This window comes from Coturnix japonica, chromosome 1, assembly GCF_054131305.1.
Source record: "Coturnix japonica strain WE chromosome 1, WE-NBRP24, whole genome shotgun sequence".
In the NCBI taxonomy this organism is placed as follows: domain Eukaryota; kingdom Metazoa; phylum Chordata; class Aves; order Galliformes; family Phasianidae; genus Coturnix; species Coturnix japonica.
The window spans coordinates 177,187,310-177,198,075 of NC_140663.1; the positions used below are offsets into that span (position 1 = coordinate 177,187,310).

At 53.7% G+C, this 10,766-nt stretch overlaps 1 protein-coding gene across 1 annotated transcript; it reads right to left on the reverse strand.

Moving 5' to 3' along the window:
- Positions 1 to 338: 338 nt before the first annotated feature.
- LOC107307406 (uncharacterized) lies at positions 339 to 10,109 on the reverse strand (the record flags this gene model as incomplete). Its single annotated transcript, XM_085541476.1, has 5 exons — positions 339 to 667; positions 3,455 to 3,580; positions 5,013 to 5,076; positions 5,180 to 5,230; positions 8,578 to 10,109. Coding segments are annotated over 5 exons (1,827 nt in total), but the record flags the coding sequence as incomplete, so codon positions are not given.
- Between the last annotated feature and the right edge of the window lie 657 nt (positions 10,110 to 10,766).

The following is a 10,766-nucleotide window of genomic DNA, read 5'->3' on the forward strand; positions in this document are numbered from 1 at the left end:
AAACCCAGGTGCAAACTGCAAGTGCATGTGCACAACCTGAGCATGCATTGCAAACACTCTGCAGAGCCCAAAATGCAGCTGCAAACCCCAACCCCAGGTGCAAATCCTGAGCACGCATTGCAAACACTGCAGGCCCCAAAATGCAGCTGCAAACCACAAACCCAGTTGCAAACTGCAAGTGCATTTGCATGCTCTGAGCATGCATTGCAAACACTCTGCAAACCCCAAAATGCAGCTGCAAACCCCAACCCCAGGTGCACGCCCTGAGCACGCATTGCAAACACTGCAGCCCCCCCCCCAGTTGCATCCCCCCCCCCAGTAACGCAGCACAAGCAGCAGCCGGTTGCAGCACCTTTAATTGCAGCAATGCAAAGTCATGGAGATCATAGACCCACAGATATGGGGCAGCAACCCCCCCCTGCACCATAGAGGTTCTGCCCCATAGATCCCTATGGGGTGCTGGTCTGGTTCTGCCCCATAGATCCCTATGGAGAGCCCGGTTCTGCCCCATAGATCCCTATGGGTTCTGCCCCATAGATCCCTATGGGGTGCTGGTCTGGTTGTGCCCCATAGATCCCTATGGGGTGCTGGTCTGGTTCTGCCCCATAGATCCCTATGGGGTGCCGGTCTGGTTGTGCCCCATAGCTGTGGGTCTGCCGGATGGAACCTGCAATGGGGGGGGGAACAAATAGAGCTGTGGGATTGATGGATCCTGCCCCACAGCAACCCCAGAACCACACACCCCATAGACCCCCCATAGCCCCATAGCCACCCCATAGCCCCATATCCCCCCCATAGCCCCATAGCCACCCCATAGCCCCATATCCCCCACATAGCCCCATAGCCACCCCATAGCCCCATAGCCCCCCCATACCCCATAGCCCCCCAATACCCCATAGTCACCCCATAGCCCCACAGCCACCCCATAGCCCCCCACGCCCCATATCTCCCCCCTCACCCCATAGCCCCCCACACCCCATAGCCCCATAGTCCCCCATATCCCATATACCCCCCCATACCCCATAGCCCCCCCATAGCCCCATATCTCCCCTATAAGCCCCCCACATCCCATATCTCCCCCCACGCCCCATAGCCCCCCCATACCCCATATCCTCCCCATAGCTTCATATCCCCCCCATAGCCCCCCACACCCCATAGCCCCCCATACCTCACAGCCCCCCTTAGCCCCATAGCCCCCCCATAGCCTTCCAAACACCCCATAGCCCCCCATACCCCATATCCCACCCCATAAGCCCATAGGCCCCCCCATAGTCCCCAAACACCCAATAGCCCCCCACAGCCCACATCCCCCCCCACAGCCCCATAGCCCCCCATAAGCCCATAGACCCCATAACCCCCATACCCCATAGCACCCCCCAAAGCCTATAGAGACCCCATAGCCCCCCACACCCCATATCTCCCTCCATGCCCCATAGCTCCCCCATAAGCCCATAGACCCCATAGCCCCCCATACCCCATATCACCCCAATAGCCCCCCATACCCCATATCACCCCAATAGCCCCATATCTCCCCCATAACCCCTCCACACCCCATAGCCCTTCACATCCTATAGCCCCCCCAAACACCCCATAGCCCCCCGCATAAGCCCACAGACCCCCATAGCCCCCCACACCCCATATCCCCCCCATAGCCCCATAAGCCCATAATGCCCCCATAGCCACCCATACCCCATAGGCCCCCCATAGCCCCCCATACCCCATATCTCCCCCCTAACCCCATAGCCCCTCCTATAGCCCCATGGCCCTCCATACCCCATATCCCCCCCATAGCCCCATATCTCCCCCATAGCCCCCATACCCCATAGCCCCCCATAGCCCCATATCTCCCCCATAGCCCCCATACCCCATAGCCCCCCATAGCCCCATATCCCCCCCCCACCCCTCCAAACACCCCATAGGCCCCCACATCCCATATGTCCCCCCACACCCCATAGCCCCCCACACCCCATATGTCTCCCCATAAGCCCATAGACCCCCCCCATAGCCCCATATCCTCCTCCATAGCCCCCCATACCCCATAGCCCCCCATAAGCCCATAGACCCCCAAACACCCCATAGCACCCCATACCCCATATGTCCCCCTCTCTGGGGGATATAGGGTCCAAATGGGGACCTATGTGGGACCTGAATGGGGCAATATGGGGCCATATAGGGCAATATGGGGCCATATGGGGCAATATAGGGCACTATGGGGCAATATGGGGGAATATAGGGCACTATATGGCACTATGGAGCCATATAGGGCTAAATAGGGATATATATGGCACTATGGGGCTATATAGGGCTATATAGGGTCATATAGGGCACTATGGGGCCATATGGGGGCTATATAGGGCCATATAAGGCACTAACTATGGGGCCATATGGGGCCGTGTGTGGTAATATGGGGCCATATGGGGCCATATAGGGCAATATGGGGCACTATAGGGCACTAAGGGTCCGTATGGGTCTGTGTGGGGCCATATAGGGCTCTATAGGGCCATATAGGGCACTATGGGTCCCTGTGGGGCCATATAAGGCTCTATGGATCCATATGGGGGCCATATAGGGCTCTATAGGGCACTAAGGGTCCGTATGGGGCTGTGTGGGGCCATATAGGGCTCTATAGGGCCATATAGGGCGCTATGTGTCCCTATGGGGCCATATAGGGCGCTATGGGTCCCTATGGGGCCATATAGGGCTATATGGGGCCATATAGGGCGCTATGTGTCCCTATGGGGCCATATAGGGCTCTATAGGGCGCTATGGGTCCCTATGGGGCCATATAGGGCTCTATGGGGCCATATAGGGCGCTATGTGTCCCTATGGGGCCATATAGGGCTATATGGGGCCATATAGGGCACTATGTGTCCCTATGGGGCCATATAGGGCTATATGGGGCCATATAGGGCGCTATGGGTCCCTATGGGGCCATATAGGGCTATATGGGGCCATATAGGGCGCTATGGGTCCCTATGGGGCCATATAGGGCTATATAGGGCCATATAGGGCGCTATGTGTCCCTATGGGGCCATATAGGGCTATATGGGGCCATATAGGGCGCTATGTGTCCCTATGGGGCCATATAGGGCTATATGGGGCCATATAGGGCGCTATGTGTCCCTATGGGGCCATATAGGGCTATATGGGGCCATATAGGGCACTATGTGTCCCTATGGGGCTATATAGGGCCATATAGGGCGCTATGTGTCCCTATGGGGCCATATAGGGCTCTATGGGGCCATATAGGGCACTATGGGTCCCTATGGGGCCATACAGGGCTCTATAGGGCGCTATGTGTCCCTATGGGGCCATACAGGGCTCTATAGGGCGCTATGTGTCCCTATGGGGCCATATAGGGCTATATGGGGCCATATAGGGCGCTATGTGTCCCTATGGGGTTATATAGGGCTCTATAGGGCGCTATGTGTCCCTATGGGGCCGCCCCACTCACTCTCTGTGGGTCGGAGCCGTCGGACGGACGCAGCGGGATCAGGGGGGCGGAGCTTAAGCGGGGATCCGGAGAGCGACGGGACGGGCGACCAATCAGAGACTGCGATGGCCACAGGGCGCCGCCGGTCTGCCAATGGGAGAGAGGGATGCAGGGAGGGGGCGGGAATAGGGAAATGAGGGGAGAATGGGGTTATGGGTTATGGGGTCACAATGGGGTTATAGGGTAACATTGAGTTATGGGGTTATGGGGTTTCAATGGGGTTATGGAGTCTCAATGGGGTTATGGGGTCACAATGGGGTTATGGGGTCACAATGGGGTTATAGGGTCACAATGGGGTTATGGGGTTTCAATGGGGTTATGGAGTCTCAATGGGGTTATGGGGTTTCAATGGGGTTATAGGGTCCCATAGGGTTATAGGGTCTCTATGGGGTTATGGGGTCTCAATGGGGTTATGGGATTTCAATGGGGTTATAGGGTCTTAATGGGGTTATGGGGTTTCAATGGGGTTATGGGGTCCCATTGGGTTATAGGGTCCCATTGGGTTATGGGGTCCCATTGGGTTATAGGGTCCCATTGGGTTATGGGGTCCCATTGGGTTATAGGGTCCCATTGGGTTTATAGGGTCCCATTGGGATTATAGGGTCCCGTAGGGTTATAGGGTCACATTGGGTTACAGGGTCCCATAGGGTTATAGAGTCCCATTGGGGTTATAGGGTCCCATTGGGTTATAGGGTCCCATGGGGTTATAGGGCCCCATTGGGATATGGGTTCCATCATGGTTATGGGGTCCCATAGCTTTATTGGGTCCCATTGGGGTATGGGGTTTCATTGGGTTAGAGGGTCCCATTGGATTATAGGGTCCCATAGGGTTATGGGGTCCCATAGGAGTTATAGGGTCACATTGGGTTATAGGGTCCCATTGGGTTATATGGTCCCATATGGTTATAGGGTCCCATTGGGTTATGGGGTCCCACTGGGGTTATGGGGTCCCATAGGGTTATAGGGTCCCATTGGGGTTATAGGGTCCCATTTGGTTATGGGGTCCCATAGCTTTATTGGGTTCCATTGGGTTATAGGGTCCCATTTGGTTATGGGGTCCTGTTGGGTTATGGGGTCCCATTGGGTTATAGGGTCCCATTTGGTTATGGGGTCCTGTTGGGTTATGGGGTCCCACTGGGTTATAGGGTCCCATGGGGTTATAGGGCCCCATTGGGATATGGGTTCCATCATGGTTATGGGGTCCCATAGCTTTATTGGGTCCCATTGGGTTATAGGGTCCCATTGGGTTATGTGGTCCCATTGGATTATAGGGACCCATAGGGTTATGGGGTCCCATAGGAGTTATAGGGTCCCATAGGTTTATAGGATCCCATAGGGTTATAGGGTCCCACGGGGGTTATAGGGCCCCATTGGGTTATGGGGGTCCCATAGGGTTATGGGGGTCCCATAGAGTTATAGGGTCCCATGGGGTTATAGGGTCCCATAGGGTTATGGGGGTCCCATTGGGGTTATAGGGTCCCATAGGGTTATAGGATCCCATATGTTTATAGGGTCCCACCTTTGCGTGCATGTAGGTCGCAAACCACTCTCGCATCTCGGCCTGTGTGTCGCAGCACAGATACCTGCAGTGGGGCAGGGCAGGTTATGGGGTGGGGATGTGGGGCAGCCCCATAGCGCTGCCCCCATATGGGGTCAATGGGGTCTATGGGGTTTGGGGTCACTCACCACTGCTGCCGCTCGTGCTTCTCGTTCTCATGGAACACGGTGAAACCCCAACTGCAATGGGGGAAACCCTATAAGGATCCTATAGCCCTATAAAGACCCTATAGGATCCCTATATATGGATCCTATAGCCCTATAAGCATTCTATAGCCCTATAAGCATTCTATAGCCCTTTAAGTATCCTATAGCCCTATAAAGACCCTATAGGATCCCTATATATGGGTCCTATACCCCTATAAGCATTCTATAGCCCTATAAGAATCCTATAGCCCTATAAGGACCCTATAGGATCCCTATATAAGTGCCCTATAGCCCTATAAGCATCCTGCAAACCTATTAGGATCCTATAGCCCTATAAGAACCATATAGGATCCCTATATACGGATCCTACAGCCCTATAAGCAACCTACAGCCCTATAAGGATCCTATAGCCCTATAAAATTCCTACAGCCCTATAAGGATCCTATAGCCCTATAAGCATCCTATAGCCCTATAAGGATCCTGTGGCCCTATAACCATCCTATAGCCCTATAAGGATCCTACAGCCCTATAAGGATCCTATAGCCCAATAAGCATCTTATAGCCCTATAAGGATCCTATAGCCCTATAAGGATCCTATAGCCCTACAAGCATCCTATAGCCCTACAAGCACCTATAGCCCTATAAGGATCCTATAAACCTATAAGATCCTTATAGGCCTATAAGGATCCTATAGCCCTATAAGCATCCTATAGCCCCATAAGGATCCTATAGCCCTATAAAAAGACCCTATAACCCTATATGGATCCTACACCCTATAAGCATCCTACAGCCCTATAAGCACCTACAGCCCTATAACCATCCTATAGCCCTATAAGGATCCTATAAACCTATAAGTATCCTATAAACCTATAAGCATCCTATAGCCCTATAAGGATCTTACAGCCTTATAAGGATCCTATAACCCTATAAGCATCCTATAGCCCTATAAGCATGCTATAGCTCTATAAGGATCCTACAGCCCTATAAGCATCCTATAGCACTATAACCATCCTATAGCCCTATAAGGATCCTATAAACCTATAAGTATCCTATAAACCTATAAGCATCCTACAGCCCTACAAGCACCTATAGCCCTATAAGGATCCTATAGCCCCATAAGGATCCTATAGCCCTATAAAAAGACCCTATAACCCTATATGGATCCTACACCCTATAAGCATCCTACAGCCCTATAAGCACCTACAGCCCTATAACCATCCTATAGCCCTATAAGGATCCTATAGCCCCATAAGGATCCTATAGCCCTATAAAAAGACCCTATAACCCTATATGGATCCTACACCCTATAAGCATCCTACAGCCCTATAAGCACCTACAGCCCTATAACCATCCTATAGCCCTATAAGGATCCTATAAACCTATAAGTATCCTATAGCCCTATAAAAAGACCCTATAACCCTATATGGATCCTACACCCTATAAGCAGCCTGCAGCCCCATCACTGTCCTGCATCCCATGCAACCACCCTGCACTGTTGCAACTACCCGGCAGCCCTGCATCCATCCCTGCATCGTTGCAACCACCCTGCAGCACTGCAACAGTTTGGCACCCCTGCAGCCCTGCAGCCCTGCAGCCACCCCATCCCATGCAACCACCCTGCACCATCGCAACTGTTCTGCACCAATGCAACCAATGCAACCACCTTGCAGCCCTGCAGCCACCCCATCATCCTGCAGCCCTGCAGCCACCCCATCCCATGCAACCACCCTGCATCACTGCAACAGTTGGGCACCCCCGCAGCTGCCTGCATCCCTGCAACCGCCCTGCATCGCTGCAACCACCCTGCAGCTCCGCAGCCATCCTTGTATCCTTGCAGCCACCCCATCATCCTGCAGCCCTGCAACCACCCTGCATCACTGCAATCGTTCTACACCAATGCAACCACCTTGCAGCCCTGCAGCCACCCCATCCCATGCAACCACCCTGCACCACTGCAACAGTTGGGCACCAATGCAACCACCCCATCCCTGCAACCACCCTGCATCAATGCAACTGTTCTGCACCAATGCAACCACTTCCATCCCATGTAACCACCCCAACCCTGCAACCACCCCATCCCTGCAGCCACCTTGTATCATCGCAACTCTTCTGCACCAATGCAACCACCTTGCAGCCCTGCAGCCACCCCAACCCTGCAAACACCATGCATCATTGCAACCACCCTGCAGCCACTCCATCCCATCCCATGCAACCACCCCAAATCAATGCAACCACCCTGCAGCCCTGCATCCATGCCTGCATCCTTGCAGCCAGCCCGTCATCCCGCAGCCCTGCGGCCACCCCATCCCATGCAACCACCCTGCACTACTGCAACTGTTCTGCACCAACGCAACCACCTCCACAGCTGCAACCACCCCGCACCAATGCAACCACTGCAACAGTTTGGCACCAATGCAACCACCCCATCCCTGCAACCACCCTGCACCAATGCAACCGTTCCGCACCAATGCAACCACTGCAACAGTTTGGCACCAATGCAACCACCCCATCCCTGCAACCACCCTGCATCAATGAAACTGTTCTGCAACAATGCAACCACTCCCATCCCATGCAACCACCCCAACCCTGCAACCACCCCGCATCATTGCAACCACCCCATCCCTGCAGCCACCTTGCATCATCGCAACTCTTCTGCACCAATGCAACCACCTTGCAGCTCTGCAGCCACCCCAACCCTGCAAACACCATGCATCATTGCAACCACCCTGCAGCCACTCCATCCCATCCCATCCCATGCAACCACCCCAAATCATTGCAACCACCCTGCAGCCCTGCATCCATGCCTGCATCCTTGCAGCCAGCCCATCATCCCGCAGCCCTGCGGCCACCCCATCCCATGCAACCACCCTGCACTACTGCAACTGTTCTGCACCAATGCAACCACTCCCATCCCTGCAACCACCCCACATAGTTGCAACCACCCTGCAACCACTCCATCCCATGCATCCACCCCGCATCATTGCAACCACCCCATCCCTGCAGCCACCTTGCATCATCGCAACTCTTCTGCACCAATGCAACCACCCCTATCCCTGCAGCCACCCCATCAACCTGCAGCCCTGCAGCCACCCCATCCCATGCAACCACCCCACATCGTTGCAACCACCCTGCAACCACCCTGCAGCCACCCCATCCCATGCAACCACCCTGCACCGCTGCAACAGCTGGGCACCCCTGCAGCCAACTGCACCCCATGCAAGCTTCCAAGCCTACCCACACTCACATGCATGCAGCTGCAGACAGAGGCGCTCTCATTTGCACACACACACACACACACACACATGCATGCATGCGTGCAGCCGGTTGCAGTGTTGCAGTGCCACCCAGTGGCTGCATTTACTGCATGGCTGCGAACTCACCAGGTCGGTGGGCGCAGCTTCTTCTTCACCCCCAGGTAGAAGCGGAGGCTGCACAGCGGCCATTCCTTGTCTGGACGGTGGCTCTGGGGGGAGGAAGGGGAGAGGAAACGGGTGAGGGGGAAGGAAATGGGAAGGGGAAATGGGGAAGGGGAAATGGGAAGAGGAAATAGGAAGGGGGAAATAGAAAAGGGAAAGGGGAAGAGGAAGAAGGGAAGGGGAAGGGAAAATGGGAAAGGGAAAAGGGAAAGGGGAAAATGGGAAGAGAAATGGGAGGGGAAAGGGGAAATAGGGAAGAGGAAGGGGAAGGGGAAATGGGAAAGGGGAAAGGGGAAGGGGAAAAGAGAAAGGGAAAAGGAGAAGGGGAACAGGGAAAGGGAGAAGGGGAAATGGGAAGGGGAAAGGGGAAGGGGAAATAGGAAGAAAAGTGGGAAGAGGATGGGGAAGAGGAAATAGGAAGGGGAAATGAGAAGAGGAAATAGGAAGGGGAATAGGGAAGGGGAAAAGTGGAAGGGAAAGGGGAAAAGGGAAAGAGGAAATGGGAAGGGGAAAAGGGAAAGGGGAAGGGGAAATAGGATGGGGAATGGGAAGGGGAATAGGAAGGGGAAAGGGAAGAAAAAGGGGAAGGGGAAATAGAAAGAGGAAATGGGAAGAGGAAAAGGGAAGTGGAAGGGGAAACTGATAGTGGAAATGGGAAGGTGAAAAGGAAAAGGGAAAAGGGAAACTGGGAAGAGAAATGGGAAGAAGAAGGGGAAGGGGAAAGGGGAAATATGAAGGGGAAAAGGGAAAGGGGAAAGGGAAAGGGAAGGGGAAATGGGAAGAAAAAAGGAAAGGGGAAATGGGAAGGGGAAGTGGGAAGGGGAAATAGGAAGGGGAAGAGGAAAGGAATGGCGGGGAAAGGAAGGGGAAATGGGAAAAGGAAGGAGAAAATGGAAGGGGAAATGGGAAGGGGAATAGGAAAGGGGAGGGGAAATAATGGGAAAGGGAAATAGGAAGGGGAAATAATGGGAAGGGGAAGGGGAAATGGGAAAAAGAAATGGGAAAGGGAAGGGGAAATAGGAAGGAGAAGAGGAGGGGAAATAAGAAGGGGAAATAGGAAGGGGAAATGGGAAAGGGGAATTGGAAACTGGGAAGAGAAATGGAAAGAGGAAGGGGAAATGGGAAGGGGAAATAGGAAGGGGAGATAGGAAAGGGGGAAGGGAAATAGGAAAGGGGAAATGGGAAATGGGAGGGGGAAATGGGAAGAGAAATGGGAAGAGAAGGAGGAGGGGATATAGGAAAGGGAAGGGGAAATGGCAAGGGGAAATAGGAAGGGGAAGGGGAAATGAAGGGGGAAAAGGTGAAGGGAAATAGAAAGAGGAAAAGGGAAGGGAAAATAGGAAGCTGAAGGGGAAAGGGGGAAGGGGAAAAAGTAAATGGGAATAGGAAGGGGAAGGGGAAATAGGAAGGGGGAAAGGGAAGGGGAAGGGGAGGGGAAATAGGAAGAATAAGGGAAGAGGAAAGGGAAATGGGAAGGGGAAATGGGAAAGGGAAAGGGAAGAGGAATAGGGAAGGGGAAGGGGAAATAGGAAGGGAAAGGGAAAAGGGATGGGGAGGAGGAATGGGAAATGGGAAGGGGAAGGGGAAAAGGGAAGGGGAAATGGAAAGGGGAAAAGGGAAGGGGAAATGGGCAGGGGAAAAGGGAAGGGGAAATGGGCAGGGGAAAAGGGAAGGGGAATGGGCAGGGGAATAGGAAGGGGAGATAGGAACGGGGAAGGGAAATGGAAGGGGAAATGGGAGAGAGAAATGGGGAAGGTGAAAAAGGAAAGTGGAAATGGGAAGAGGAAATAGGAAGGGGAAATAGGAAATGGGAGGGGGAAATGGGGAAGAGGAAGGGGAAGGGGGAGGGAAAATGGGAAGGGGAAAGGGAAAGGGGAAATAGGAAATAGGAAGGGGAAATGAGAGGGGGAAATGGGGAAGGGGAAAAGGGAAGGGGAAAAGGGAAGGGGAAATAGGAAGCTGAAGGGGAAAGGGGAATGGGAAACTGAAAGGGAAAATAGGAAATAGGAAGGGGAAATTGGAAGGGGAAATGGGGAAGGGGAAGGGAAATAGGGAAGGGAAGGGGAAATAGGAAGCTGAAGGGGAAAGGGATGAGGGGGGGAGGAAGGGGAAATGGGAAGGGGATGGGGAAAAAAATGGGAAGGGGAAATGGG